The sequence below is a fragment of the Pelodiscus sinensis genome, chromosome 21, assembly GCF_049634645.1.
Source record: "Pelodiscus sinensis isolate JC-2024 chromosome 21, ASM4963464v1, whole genome shotgun sequence".
Taxonomy (NCBI): domain Eukaryota; kingdom Metazoa; phylum Chordata; order Testudines; family Trionychidae; genus Pelodiscus; species Pelodiscus sinensis.
In genome coordinates, this window is record NC_134731.1 from 15,109,630 (window position 1) to 15,124,790 (window position 15,161).

Genomic DNA, 15,161 nt, shown 5'->3' on the forward strand with positions numbered 1-15,161 from the left:
CTTGCTTGCAAAGGGAAGCGTGGAGCTAGTGTGGTGTTCGTGGTAGTGCTTTGGCCTGACCCCGTGAAAGGGGGCAGCTTAACCGCTGTGTGTGGAGGTAGCTGCGCTAGTCAGCCCATCTCTGGAGCAAAGGGGGAAGAGGGTAGAGTAGGACTGTAACTGCCTGGCCACAGTGCCCTCGGGGGAGACTGTCTGATCCTCGTGACTCCCCCCCGAAGGCAGCGTTGCCAGGGGTCAGGACTGGCTGTGAGCCTCGGCCTGCAGCTGCGCGAGTCACTGGGTCGCATGCATTCCCCTGAGAGGCGCTGGCTGGCCCGTCCCGCGGGGCCTGCCGGGGAGCAACAGGCGCATGCTCCAGGGTGAGGAGAGGCGGCCAGTACAGCCTGGTGTGCGGTGAGGGGACAGCGGGGAAGAGGGAGAGCCCCTTCGTCTCAGCAGCGGCGCCTCGTCTCACTTGGCCTTGGCCTCTCGGTTCTGGCACTGGAATTTCTGGTGGACAACCCGCAGGGTGGTGAAGAAATTCCCCACGAAGAGGACAAAGAAGGGGAGTCCACACATGAGCACCTGAGAGTGGGACGGGAGACACGAATTAACGCAGAGCCAGCGAGGCCGCATGGGGCCAAGACCCTTCCTGCCTGGGGCTGGACTGAGCTCGTCCCTGCCTTTGCCCCTCAGCGCGGTCGGACGCCCCTAAGAGTGGTAGGAGGAAGCCAGGCAACCAGACTCCAGCTACAAGGGCCCCAGACAAGTCAGCAACAGCCCCAGCAAATCCTGCGATTTCCCTCTGGCCAGGGGAGTCTTGGGCAGCCATGCACTGACGTGGCTGCTGGGGGGAAGGGGCTTTCCACAGCATCCTCTGCCACCCTGCACAACCTCCCTCCGCCGTCCCTTTGCCGAGCTGCTCGCTCACCTGCCACTCCTTGCACTGCGGGTGTCTGGCCAGCTGGAAGAGGGTGATCGCGTTGTAAAGCTGCAGGAACTCCAGGAAAGAGAAGGGATTGGGGAAGAGGGTCACCTTTGTGTGAGATGCGCCCCAGCACAGCCGGGGGTCAGGCCAGTCCCAGCAGCTGAGCCCCGGGCACTCAGCGCACCAGGACCCCACCCTGTTACCCAGGTGGGGTGGCTCCGCCTCTGCAAACCCCAACTCACTATGCAAGAGCCGGGGTCGTCGAGCCAGTGCAGGTAAAGGAGCCCAGGAGCCTTGCTTCGTGCACATCTCCACCCGCAGGGGCCAGCCGGGCGCCGTAGCGCACACGCTCCAGGTCCCCACAGTGGCAAGATGCCAGCTCTGCTCTCACCAACATGGCCCAGGCTCCCGCCTCTACTGGCGCCTGGCTGCTACCAGGCCGGCCATGACTCCAGCCCCCACATCTCTCATCAGGCGCCACGGCTGACGGGATAAGGAGCCAGCAAGCACCACTAGGGCCAGCTGGCTCCTGGCAAGGCCAGGCCCCTTGCCCAAGGCGGCCGGCGCACGCTCACCTGGCCAAAGAAGAGGAACGGCAGCAAGAACGTGAGGCCCCTCCACATCCAGGACTGGAAGCCCTCTGCAGCGAGGAGACAGAGCACAGGTCCTTCGAAAGCGCCCCAGGGACTTGGCCAGGCGGCTCCGTGCCTCACAACGCAGCAGCGCTGAGCAGGGGGCTTGCGTGCAGCCAGCACCAGCAGCCACGGACCCAAAGCAGGTGGAGCCCCCCTGGTGTTCCTGAGGAGCCCACCAGCGTGGCCAGGACAGCCAGCCGCTCTTGGGCAAGCAGCACCTTGGTACGTGTGGCACGCGGGGGAGTTAACAGGCTGCTCTCAGCTTCTTGCCCAAAGGAAACTGGTTTGCGGAAAATGTTGCTATTTCACAAGGAACCCAAGTCAGTCCACACCCATGGGGGCCAGGGCCTCATGGGAGTTGTAGTTCCGCTGCCCTGCAGGGTGGCCAGACAACATCTCCCTTAATGCACCATTGCCAGGGCCCCTGCCCCGGTGCAGCAGCCAGGAGAGCGACAGGCTAAACAAGGACTCGGGCAGCAGCCCCAGGGAGGCCAGGATATGTGGGACAGCCCAGCCCACGCGCCTCTCTCTCGGGCTGTACCCCCAGCGCGGGGAGCGCTACCTGCGCGCCCAGCCCCGAGCCAGCTGAGTGCCACAGTGAGAACAGTGGGGTCCCGGCGGGGTGGCAACTTACCCACAGTGAGATCCATGTTGTGCCTCTCCCCCAGCGTCCTCAGCCGGTACAGGCAGCCGCTCTGGTAGTAGTACTGCAGGAACTGCACGAAGCCTGCGGGGAGAGAAGCGTCAGCCTGCAAAGGGGCGCAGCTGCCAGGCAGGACCCAGCCACCCTGGCTTAGCCCAGATGGGCACAGGAGCGAGAGCTGGGGAAGGGCCTTTGGGCCTCTGCAGGGAGGGAGGGAGGTGAAAAGCACCAGCCCTGCTGACAGCCAGGAGCGGTCCATGCTTGTGGTGCCAGGGCGCCGTCTGAGGCCCAACGGGCAGGAGGGGCTGCCAGCTGCCAGCAGCGATCTCTGCGCCAGGCAGCCCCCCACCTGCTGCCTCCCTGACTGCCCAGTCCAGCTGAGCCTGCAGCAGCGCTCGGGAGGAGAAACTGTGTCTGGCTTGGGGCCCTTTCAGGCCCAGCAAAGAGCCCCTGGCAAGTGCTGTGGTACCAGACGGGGTGGCCGAGACACCGGCTCTCAGGAGCGGGACGCTGTTCCAAGCAGCCAGGGCTTCCCCAGCCCAGTGAAGGAGCCCAGCTTGCCTCCGGCCCGGACACTCACTCTGGTACATGGAGAAGGAGAGGAACTGGTTCCGGAACTTCTGGTACATGAGCCCGTCCGGCCTGTGGGAGGAGACATGGGCTGGAGAAGCTCCCCAGATAGGGCATGCGGGGCCCTACGGGTTTTAGCCCCCGGTGCAGGGCAGCGGTGTCCCCAGAGGCAAACGCCAGCCCAGGCACCTTGCTGGGGCTTCAGAGGGCCAGGCTCTGCAGCTGGACCCCTCTTGCCCCACAGGCAGAAGGGCTGGAAGTGCAGTTGGCACTGGACTTACCCAGCAGGGTCCTGCGGTGCCTTGGCCACACAGACAAAAGGGGGGAGAGTGTGTCACAGACCCCTGGCAGCTCCTTGGTGCCCCAGGGGCTGCAGTAACCCCATGTGGGGGCAGGGTGGCTGGCAAGGACCGGTCCGGGGAAGCCCACCCTCCGCGAGTCAGGAGATCTCCCTGCTGGGCGGAGATGGAGACTCACCAAGTCAGCATGACGCCCGAGAGGAAGGTGGAGACGTAGTGATGGAAAACCCACCAGCCTTTGATCCTGGGGAGCAGAGAAGAGGGAGCCAGGATGAATCACCCAACCGGGGGGCACAAGGGAGGGCAGGCTAAGGAAGACAGGCCATCAGCCCCCCCCAGCTCGCAAGGAGCAGGACGCAAAGAGGGCCAGGGCAGGGAGTTAGCTGGCACGAGGAGAGCCCACCCACGTGCGGCACAAAGCAGTGACTGCTGTGCCCAGGCTGTAAGCACCGCCCCTGCGGTGAGTCTCCCTGCCATGGTCTCGCCCGAGACTCCCCCGCGAGCACCCCACAATACTGAGCCAACTGCGGCTCTAGGAGCAGAGGCTAACGCAGCCGGCCGCTGTCTGCTCAGCCTGCGTGCTGCCCCTGGCCGGGGCTGGGCCCAGCGGGCTCACCTGGACCCGTTGGTGATCAAGATGCTCTCGCGGATGGTGAGGGTGCAGTAGTACCAGACCAGCAGGAAGTTGAAGACGGCGTCCGTCACCCTGTCCCAGACCAAGCAGGCAGTGAAGGGGGGAAGCAGGGACCAGACAAGAGGGCTGGTCTGAATGTCCCCGTGCAGGGGTGCCCAGCTGCGGCCCATGCGCAGAGCAAGGCTGCCGCCTGTGCCTCTGGCAGCAGCTTTGCGCCTCAGCGCTGGTCTCCGTGGGAGCAGCTCCAGTCACCTGGAGGGCGTGGCGGCCCCTCACATGAAGCCAGGGGCTGCGACAGGCCCAGCCATCCCGGTCTGAGTGGGCTGCAGGTTCGCCCGAGAGTCCCGCTCCCCACGCCCGTTCCAGGCCACACGCCGTCGGGCCCCTCGGCTGCCGCATTCCTCCCGTCTTGGGCGAGATCCGAACGCTTTGCCAAGCAGACACGGGGAACATCCCGGGGGGGAATGGCAGAGCCTTGTTCAGCAGTGCAAGGGCTCCCCCAGGTGGGCAGTGTGCCCCGTGGCTGGCCATCCTCAACCAACACCAGACACCTACGGGCAACCCGCACCTGGGAACTGGATCCAAGCCTGGCCCAGGGGAACGTTGCCCTTCAAGCTCTTGTTACCTGTTCCCGCTCAGCCGTCTGCAGTTTGGGTGCCCTCATTTGGAGAGGGCAGCCCAGGCAGCAGCTGCCCGAGGCGAGAGGCCCGCGTGAGAGCTGCCACCCAGGGCTGGGCTGTTCCTGAGAGCGTCTCCCTGCTACAGCCTCACCTGGAGTTGAAAAGGAAGCGGCAGGAGGAGGAGATGATGAGCAGGATGATGGTGAGGTAGAGCTTGAACTTCTCATACTCGTCTTTGTAGGCAAACCTGTAGGGAAGCACAGCGGAGGGTCGTGGTGGGCGGGGAATGAGCCCCACGTCTCCAGGTGACCAGGGGCCACCGTCCCCAGCTACACAGAGCCGCTGGGGAGAGCTGAGCGACCAGCATGGATGAGCATCTGGCAGGGTTGCAGGCGAGAGACCCAAGATGCTGCAAGGAACAGTGAAGGGCTGTGGGTTGAGCAAGTCTTGGCTCACGTCCCCACATGGCACCATCTGTCCTAAGAGCAACCCCGGGCTCCATCCCCCAATCCTGGCGCCTACCGAGCTGCAAAGCCTGCTTTCCTGGCAGGTCTCCCATTGAGCCTGGGCCTACAGACCCCTGCCAGCGGCGGCAGAGCGGCTCGGTCGGGCAAGAGAGTCACATGGGCGAGGTTAAGTCGAGGGCTGGGTTGGCAGGATGCGCCGCCTGCCGGAGGGAGAGGTTCTTGGCACACGGGGAGGATTGGGAAGAGAGCTCAGTGGGCAGCCAAGCTCCCACGCTGGCAGAAGACACGCCGCCTGCCCGAGGGGAGGGACTTCCACAGCCCGCACGCAGCTGCACAGAGGGAGGGGAGGGGGGTGCATTACTTAGCCTGCTTGCTGAGCAGAGTCACGTTCACGTTTCCAAGCACCAGACTCAGGTACAGCCTAGAGGGGAACGGAAGGAGCAGTGAGACCACACGGGAGGCGCGGAGCAGCCTGCTGGGGCGGGGACCCGCCGCCTGGCGGTTCCAGGGCAGCATGTGCATCCCAACTGGAAACGGGCCCTGCGGAGCAGCTCAGGCGTTGCTACCACCCACACCCACACACACTGGACAGGCTCCAGCGCCGGGCTCCCCTGTGCTCACGCGGCATTCGATCTTCATCTGTCAGCCCCTCTGCAGGGGCGCTGGCCGGGACCCACAGCCGTCTGGCTGAGTACACGGCTCACCCCTGCCCCCGTGCTGTACTGCACTGAGGGGAGGGCGTTGCCCGAGAGCAGCGGTTCTGAAGCGGCGGGTCACGACTCCATCGGAACGGGGTCGCTAGGGCTGCCCCTGGCCTGGGGCTGACACCTTCGGGCCTTGGTCCCACACTCACGGAGGCAGGGGTCAGGCAGGCTCCCGCTGTGTCCCCCCGCCACCTCGCCCAGCCAGCAGGGGCCAGGCCACTAGGCCCTGGGCCAGGCCAGTGAACTCTGTGTGCTCAAGAGATGCACAGACACTGCTGGGCCAGGAAGCCAGTCCCAGGGGCTCTACTCTGACTCGGAACTGGTAGCACGTGGTTCCGCTGCAGCCCCCCGAGCCAGGAGGCTGAACGCAAGCCAGGAAGTAGTGCCAGTGCATACCAGGCCTTTCCCGGACACCCTGCTGGCGTCACACCTGAGGCAGGCGCGTTGTCACCAGCAACCCAAGCAATCCCTGCAGAGACATCCAACGCTCCCGTCCTTTGCTAAGGCCCCACAGCCACATCACGATCTCAACAGCTTCTTACCCATTCTTCTTTGGCAAGTAGGCCTCCATCTCAAAGAAGACGCTCTGCCGCTCCTTGATGAGGCCCTCGATCTCCCGGATGGACTCCTCCTGTTCGGCAGTGGTCGTGGACTTGCAGCTGGGGAAAGAACGGGACGTGGTCAGACACCAAGGACCCACAGCTGCTGCCATGTAATGCAGCCACGCAGCTGGAGACGAGGGCCGTTCAGAACTGCAGTGGAGAGAAGGCCTGGGCGCTGGCTCTTCCCCCCCGGGTTCAGAATGGGACCAAGGTGGAGAGCAAGCAGCACGGAGCCAACCTGAACGAGCAGCCACATGGTCTAACCCGGCAGCCATGACAGTGAGCCTAGGGCTGAGGGGAAATTCTGAGAAGGCTCCGTGTTGGGAAGCCCTCAGAAGCGCTTACAGTTAATGTGGGTAAGGGGCGAAGCAACTACTGGAGGAACGAAGGGAGGGTCTGAGAGCAGCTATAGCGCCTTCATCCTACACGCCCTCACGATTCACCTACCCCAGCTGTTCTTAGCCCATCCGCACCCCAGAGCGCAGGAACGCCGCTCACTCGGCTCCCGCCTCCGACCAGGGCTCTCCTTATACTGCTCCATGGGGCTCCTTACTTTTTGAAGGCCAGAGACAGCTCCTTCAGCTGCTTCTTCTGCCGTGCAATGGAGCTGGAGATCCCATCCTGCAGCTTGGTCAGTTCCTCGAGCTTCTGCTTGTACAGCTTGTGGGTCTCCTGGCAACGCAAAGGACAGGTCAGCAGTGAGCCTGGGGCCTTGCCTTGGAGCCCAGTTCATTCTGCAGGAGGCTGTCGGCATGGGAGGGAGGTGGGCGGTGGACCCGAGCAGAGGGACCAGAGGCAGGAGCTTTGAGAAGGATTCCCCGCTCAGCTGCGGACTCGCTACATCAGCTTGCGAAGCACATTTGCCCCTCCGGCTGGGGAAGGGACTTCCACCAAACGAAGGGGGGGGGGGAGGGAAGGGGGAACACTTGGCAACGGGAGAAATCCCTCCGGAAGCTGGCGGTGGCTGACCCCAGCATGGGTGGGACTCCAACCCTCAGCCACCACCAGCTTCCTGCGCCGGCATCACCGGGCTCCAGAGGCAGGTACCTTATCCATTTTGCCACTGCAGGAGTCCTCTAACCACCCTACCTTCATGGGGCTTTGCCTCCCTGGCCTGACACAGCTTCTACAAACAGTGGGAAGTGAGCGCAGGGCCAAGCATCTTCCCCCCCGTCCCCCATGCTATGCAGTACCCAGCTGGGATTCAGCTTAGCTTAGAGCAGTGTTGCTTAAACTTTTTAAGACGAAGGAACACCAAACAATTTTTTTTATGAGGAGGAACACCAAGGATTTTTTGTTGAGCCAAAAAAAAAAAAAAAAAGTCGGGAGAAAAAGGGTCAGGAGGAAGTTAAGGAAAAAAAGGTTGCCTGCCCCTTTAAAGGTGGCCATTTTGATTTCTGTTGTTCCCCGAAGCACACCAGTGCACCACGGAACATTTTAAGAAACACTGGCTTAGAGACTAGCTTCCATGCACAGCCCTAGGGGGCGCTATTCTGCTGGAATAAGCTTGACCATTGTTTTCCATTGCTCCTCCATGCCTCGCCATGCCAAAGGGAGAAAAAAGAGCTGGCAAGCAGCAAACTCCAGCTGAAGTCCAGACAAGGCCTCAGATCCTGGCTTCCCTTCCCAGCATGCCACTGACCTGCTAAGTGATCTAGGGCAACTCCCTCTTCTATCCCACAGCTCCATTTCCATGTGACATGCAAGAGCCACTGGCTGAACCCTAACCAGCCATCTGAGCTTTTAGAACCCGGGAACCAAGGAGGGACGAGTTGCCTCAGCAGGTCCAACCAGCCTCACATGCAGACCAAGAGGAAGCTGGCACAGCTGGGGCACAACTGATGGTGACAAAGAGGAAGCTGCTGGATTAAAAGCCACCCTATGGGTCTGGCATGTGTGAAGAGCCCAGCTTCCTGCAGTAGCAAGTGGTACAGGGAAGCAGTCCCGGGAATGCCGACTGCTTCAGGTTTTTGCTGACTGACGTACCAAGGGGGAGGAAAGAACATGATCATGGGCTATAAAAATGGATGTAAAATTGCAGTTAACCCATTGAAAGGAGGGCTGGAGGGGACACCCTCCCCCACACACTGTGCCTGGACCGGAGAGGCGTCCTGCCCACCTGGGCCTCCTGCCCAGGCTCGCTGCAGGCAGGGGCTGCTCTCGACGGCCAGAGAAGCCCAGTGTGCAGACAGCACCATGGGGCTGGAGCAGCCCCCTGCCATTAAGGGTGATGCTTACTGGTTAGCCTCTCATATCCCTAGTTATAACCGGCAGCAGGGCACTGGCTGTCTTTGCAATACTGCCCTGCCTCGTAGGGGCCACCCTCATCTGTGGTTCAGAAAAGCGATGCCCTGTCAGCGCTTGCCCTTCTGAAAGCCTGCTGAGTGCTCCTGCCCGGTAGACAGGGAGAACCAAGTCGGACTAGCATCTTCAACCAGCGCAAGAAAGCCGCACGAACAATTCCTCCTCCAGTGGCAGATCTAGAATACTGAGCCCTTGTACAGCGTTTAGCCCTGAGAGCCGTTAGTCAACTGTGCTTGCAGCTCCGAGACAAGCCGAGTCCTTGTGCAACAAAACACTTTAGGAAGTAGGTCAGCATCATTAGGGGAAACTGAGGCATAGAGCATGGCAACCATTTGCCCTAGGTCACCCAGTAGGTCAGTGGAAGCCTGAGTCCTACCGCAGTATTCTAACCACTGGCTTTTTAATTGCTTATCTCTAGGACCTGCAGCAGGGAGTCCCACAGGTTAGCGTAACATCGCTAAAAACACCCACCTCCCCACTTAAATGTGCTGCCTTTTCATTTGCATGCTGCAGTCTAAGCTGATCACTTGGAATGCTGGGGCACAGGTTGCTTCTTTACCTCACTGCTTGCAGCAGAGAAGAGGAAGGAACTGAAATCTGCTTTGTTACATTAGATGTTGGCCCATATCTCACAAACTGGCCGAACCAAAAGCCAGACAAGGCAAGGTCTCAAGAGCAGGTCGCTTTCCCAAGAACGACGCTCTGTCCCTTCTATTACAAGGGTGAGGGAAGAGAGCAGCTTACATCACTCGCTCTGCCTCCTCGACCCTTCACTGTGCAATTCTGGCACATTTCATTTAAGGTCCCGGCCAGTGGTCCCTGTAAATCTGTTTCATTCGTGTGCAGGAAAAATTTTGTTCTGTGCACCAAGGGTTGTGCAGGTGTGCGCCACCAGTAGAAACACACGCTGCCAGCTGTGGGTGCACTGCTGACGAACTGGGTGGTTGCCCAAGTGCTCAGCTCCCAGGGAACACTCGTCCTGGTGCACCTAATTGTGGGTCAGCACCCTTTGTTTCGGCTCCCACTGCCAGGGGAGCAGGGTAGATGCAGATGACTTAATGTAAGAGGGCAGGGAGCCTGTTTCCCACCCTCCCCCCCAATGCTCTTTCACACAGTGATCTCTGGGTCTTAATTGAACCCTGCTTCACTGAGCCTTCTCCTGCACACAAATTACTTGCTGGGGGTTAAACAAAGCAGAGTTTGAAAGAGTTCCGAGACAGAAGGTCACCTGCCATTCCCCCATCCTGTCCTAGGCTCGACATGGGGTAAAGGGAAATTGCTGTAACTGCAGGGGGAAGTTTAGAACATGCCCTTCCTGGCTGTAAGCCATGCCAAGCAGTGCACCTCCAAGTTCTCTCAAAATAATCCCAGCGCTACAGGCATCCCGGCAGTGAGACGCACAGAATAGGTGTGGTACGTTAAATCACAGTCCGTGAGGCTGGAATCTCCATTGTATGATTAACCCCTGGGGAAGTCCCATGTGCTCTACAAGCGCTACCACAGGACTTGGCTGCCTATAAATCACAGGGCACGATGCTCTGAAGTGAGGAGCCAATACAAGCGAACGCAGCCCCTGGCAAGAGCTGCAGTTATTCAAGCAGACGCATCAGTTGTCAGACCTCTAGGAACCACTGGCAGAACCAATAGAAACAGTGCCACAGGCAGCAGTTTCTGAACCAGGACACCCACCGCCTTCTTGACTCCCCGCTGCAGGGCAGGACGTTATACAGGGGGACTCATAAGGCAGGTGGCCCCAAGCGACCCCTTCCCCTTGGTGGAGTGTCTCCCTAGAGCATCTCCCCTTCTCTAGTCCTCAGCACCCGATGCCACGTCTGTAATCACGGCTCTGGCAGTGGTTAGTCATCTGTGGTTGCAGCTTCAAGACGAGCGGAGTCCTTGTGTAACAAAGTCCAGCTCCACGGATGCCAGCTCTGATTTTCGCCCCATGCACCTTGCCAGGGAACAGGCATGTTGGGCAATCTGTGGGAAAGGTCACTGCACTTTGGACTGGGGATTCAGGGCCCAATGTCTAACTCACCTGTGGAATCGCAGCAAAAGTGACGTTTTACTGTCACTTATTTTGAGTCTTAAAGGGACAGCATGGCCCCCTGGGTTAGGACTCTAACTAAGACTTGGGAGGTTCAATTGCCCATTATGCTACAGACTTGTGTGCGCCCTTGGGCGAGTCACTTAGTCTCAACGTGCCTCAGTTTCCCCATCTGGGACGTGGTACTTCCCCTCCTCACAGCGGTGCGGACGATTAACGATTGAGGTGCTGTACCGAATGCTCGTTTCCATTAGATACAAACTAGCGCCCTGGTAGGAGGCAGCTATATAAAGAGGCACACAAGGCCACATTAAAGGCACATGGAGTTTAACCCCAAGCAGGTTCTAAACTGACTGAAGTGCTGGAAGGATCAAAGTCACTTTTGAAATGCTAGGTCCTGAGCACAGAAATTGGGAAATCCCTCCAGAGCTAAGCAGAATGGACATGAGCTGAAACAAAGAAGTTATGCTAACAAAACTAGTCCCGCACCCACCTAACACCCGATGGTAGGCATGGTGGACTGTTCCGTTGCCCGAATGCAGCATTCCCAACACGCCAACGACCTCAAATATCCTTATAGCAAGGACCAACAAAGCATCAGCTAGAAAAACCTGGGAAGTATTGCAGACCTAGGTGCTCTAGATGGGACATCTCAGAGAAACAAAACAAGCTGCACACGAGGGACTAAAAGCAGTTGTTCTTTGCTCAAACCCTCCAGGGGTCACCTACTAATGTTTATTGTCAAGAAGGTCAAAGGGCACTGAAGTTTGAGAACCACTCATGGCCTTGATCAAAAGAATATGGACAGAAGAATCTTTTCCTATCTAATTGACCCAGGAGCTGCCCAAGTACTGTGTGTGACAGAGTGAATCACAGAAATCCCCACAGGGTTGTCCCGCAGCGTGCTGATCATGCTACTGACACCCTCCTTCCTGCTCTATGCGGCTCCCCACCACCCTTTTCTGTCTTCCCTTGACAAGGTGCAAAGTTGGGGTTACCACCCCCAGCAAAGCAACACAGACACGGAACAACTTCAGTTCCGGGAGGACTCGGCACCCAGGAAACCAACCCCCAAAAGGGACTAAAACCCCAGATAAATCTGTCTTGCCCTTTGTCAAAGTTTTCCACAGAGAAAGCTGACAAAGGTCAGCTGTCTTAATCAAAGAGAGATGCACAGTGGTTGCTTCCCTCCTGCCAGGTAACAATTATTTACACTGATCTTGATAATAAACAAGTATTTTTAGTAAATATAAAGAGGTTGCAAGTGAAAAGAGTCAAATCAAAGTAAGTTACTAAATTAAAATGAACAAAACATGCTTAGCGAGTTCTAATCCACTAAGCAACGTGTTTCACATGCAATTCTTACCCCTAAAGAGCTGTTCTTATCTCAGGGAAAGAGCTTCAAGAAAGAGATCATTTTCACTCTGGCCTGGGTCTACAGCTTTTCAGAGTTCTTTGTTGTCAAGCATCCTCTTACGGTGAGCCAGGCAGTTTCAAAGACCAGCTGAAGACAAAAAACGGAAGGCTCCCCATTGCTTAAACAGACTTTCCCCTAGGGCGGAGGGTGGGAACCCTTTGTTCCGCATCCTCCATCTCCTTGGAAAAATACCAGGTTCAAGATGGATCCCTGTAGCAGGAGGCATGGTCACATGTCTTTCTAAGACCAACCACAGTTTGGGCTCATAGGAAAAACATGACCATTTGCAGGTCATTGATTTGAGAACTGAGTCATTAAATACCTGAAGTGTCACTAATTGCCCTCATTAGTACACTTCGAACTATAAACAAACCCAAATTTAATACTTCTAACTTCACATACAAGAATGATACATGCACAAAAATAGGATATGCAGATTCAGCAGACTATAACTGTAAAATTGATGCTACAAGAGCTGTTTTGCATAAAGCATCTTTGAGTTATACATATTCATAAGCCAATTTTCATAAAGCAAGGAGGGCATGACACTATGGACAAGAACCAAGTGGAAGGGAGGGAAGTGAAGGTGACAGGTATTCATATAATGCAGACTGCAAGACATCATAAGATGTGTAAGTCACACCGGGCAATGGGACAAATCCACTGCCATGTAATCACTGCATACTGAAAGTGTTAATGCAGTCAGTCATTTACCAAAAGGACAACAATCAGAAGGCAGGAGCCTACCAGTACAAACAGACATATCAGCGGACAGACTCAACCATAGCAGCCTACCGAAAAAAAACCTTAAAAAGATTCTGTCTCCTTTCCAGCTGCATCCACGGGAGCCCAAAAAGACGGGAGGGCTTCCTCAGCCAATGAGACTGTTTAATCCTGGTTGTCATGGACACCAGATAACCAGCATGTAACAAAGCAGGAGACACACTGCAAAGGAAATGTGAACCGGGATGAGAAGGTCACGCACACTCCACTGGTGCGGAATGACAAAATGTACACCTGGAAAACCGACAGCCAGACATGGCAGACTCGGTTACTGAACGATGAGTTTTGCAGCTCTGGAGTTCCCTTGCCTCCCCCAGATCAGGGTACAATAAGGGAGTGAACCTGTATTACTTCTCCCGCCTGCCCTTGCTGGAGATCACACCTGAAGTGAATGTGTTGTGTTCACAGCCAGCAGAAGCTGACTAAGGACATCATGGTAGCAGCACCGCTGTGCTTCCATTAAGGCCAACATCCCCCCTACCGTGGTAATCCTAAAGAAAAGATAATTCCCTCCCAACTAAGCACTTGGCTGGCCACACAGGCCCATCGCTCACTATGCGTTTATTCATCCCCCAGCACAAGTGGAGCCTGGACCCATATCTGGTTTGAAAATGAATGGAAACAGATGCCCTAAATGGCTACGCTTGCCTGGTTTAACTACCTGCCCAGGGTGAGAGATTACAGATTGTTGTTTTAAGAGAATTCTTTTGCAAATGTTTACATCTGTTGAGGCAAGAACCTTTGGCAACCTATTGGAAATTAGTTATTCTAAACCCCACAGTTACTCACCTATCACACCCACCCTGAACAGTATGGAATGGGAAGAATGCCTCTCCGAAGGCGGAGGCTAGGCCTCCCTGGGCCTGTACTGAGTGCCCACTGGGGGACTGTGAGGTGCTGGCTACTGCCTTATAAAGTTGCTCAGCATTTCTGGTCTGTTTGCCTTAATGCCTCTGCCCCCACGTGGCGCAAGGGGTGTGTAGCTGGGAATCAAATGGGGGGAAGAAGGTGTTTTAGTGCAGGGTCCTCAACTCCCAGACACATGCCCCCACCAGAGCCATGGAGGTCCATGCTTCTGGGCACGGTGCAAGGTGCACGACAGGGACAGAGCTCCCAGATTGAGGGGGGGGGGGGGGGGGAGGAGACAGCTAAAAAACCAGGTCTCAGACTGAGGGAGCAGAGACATGATGCCACCTCTGCCCATGCAGCCAGACAGCCTTAATCGTAACTGCAGCCCCACTGATACCTGCCCCCACCATGGCCAGTACCGGCCCCCTCAATACCCCCTGGGGGGTACCTCCCTCCATCCCCCCAGACACCCCCTGGGGAATATCTACCCCCCTGAGCGCCACCCCCCCCCAGGCACCCCCCGGGGATACCTACCCCCCCCCCGAGCGCCACCCCCCAGGCACTCCCCGGGGATACCTACCCCCCCGAGCGCCACCCCCCCCAGACGCCCCCCGGGGATACCTACCCCCCCCCGAGCGCCACCCCCCAGGCACTCCCCGGGGATACCTACCCCCCCCGAGCGCCACCCCCCCAGGTACCCCCCGGGGATACCTACCCCCCCCCGAGCGCCACCCCCCCAGGCACCCCCCGGTGATACCTACCCCCCCCGAGCGCCACCCCTCAGACACCCCCCGGGGATACCTACCCCCCCCGAGCGCCACCCCTCAGACACCCCCCGGGGATACCTACCACCCCCCGAGCGCCACCCCCCAGGCACCCCCCGGGGATACCTACCCCCCCCGAGCGCCACCCCCCCCAGACGCCCCCCGGGGATACCTACCCCCCCCCGAGCGCCACCCCTCAGACACCCCCCGGGGATACCTACCCCCCCCCGAGCGCCACCCCTCAGACACCCCCCGGGGATACCTACCCCCCCCGAGCGCCACCCCTCAGACACCCCCCGGGGATACCTACCCCCCCCCGAGCGCCACCCCTCAGACGCCCCCCGGGGATACCTACCCCCCCCCGAGCGCCACCCCTCAGACGCCCCCCGGGGATACCTACCCCCCCCCGAGCGCCACCCCTCAGACACCCCCCGGGGATACCTACCCCCCCCCGAGCGCCACCCCTCAGACGCCCCCCGGGGATACCTACCCCCCCCCGAGCGCCACCCCTCAGACACCCCCCGGGGATACCTACCCCCCCCCGAGCGCCACCCCTCAGACGCCCCCCGGGGATACCTACCCCCCCCCCGAGCGCCACCCCTCAGACGCCCCCCGGGGATACCTACCCCCCCCCGAGCGCCACCCCTCAGACACCCCCCGGGGATACCTACCCCCCCCCGAGCGCCACCCCTCAGACGCCCCCCGGGGATACCTACCCCCCCCCCCCCCCCGAGCGCCCCTCAGGGGATACCTGCACGTGCTGGAAGCCGTCCTGCAGCTCCTGCCAGTCCCGCAGACACTCGCTGGCCGAGGCGCGGAGGCTCATGGCGGCGACGGCTCGAACCGGCAGCCCCGCTCCGCTCGCAGCGGCCTCCGGCCGGTGGCGCTTCCGGGCCCCGCCGCGGCCAATCGCCTC

At 58.9% G+C, this 15,161-nt stretch overlaps 1 protein-coding gene across 2 annotated transcripts; it reads right to left on the bottom strand.

The window, feature by feature from the left end:
• Positions 1–314: 314 nt before the first annotated feature.
• Positions 315–15,160, bottom strand: TMEM120A (transmembrane protein 120A). 2 transcript variants are annotated; one of them, XM_075904942.1, is made up of 12 exons: positions 14,997–15,160; positions 6,635–6,753; positions 6,022–6,138; positions 5,137–5,196; positions 4,460–4,555; positions 3,671–3,760; positions 3,233–3,298; positions 2,766–2,827; positions 2,177–2,269; positions 1,483–1,547; positions 911–970; positions 315–564 (listed from the first exon to the last, which is right to left on the bottom strand). In XM_075904942.1, exons 1-12 carry the CDS (start codon positions 15,069–15,071, stop codon positions 451–453), a joined length of 1,017 nt encoding a protein of 338 aa, XP_075761057.1. In that variant the 5' UTR covers positions 15,072–15,160; the 3' UTR covers positions 315–450. The 2 variants fall into 2 exon arrangements, with proteins under 2 accessions (XP_075761057.1, XP_075761056.1); XM_075904941.1 differs by having other exon boundaries at positions 911–979; positions 14,997–15,157.
• Position 15,161: the final 1 nt, after the last annotated feature.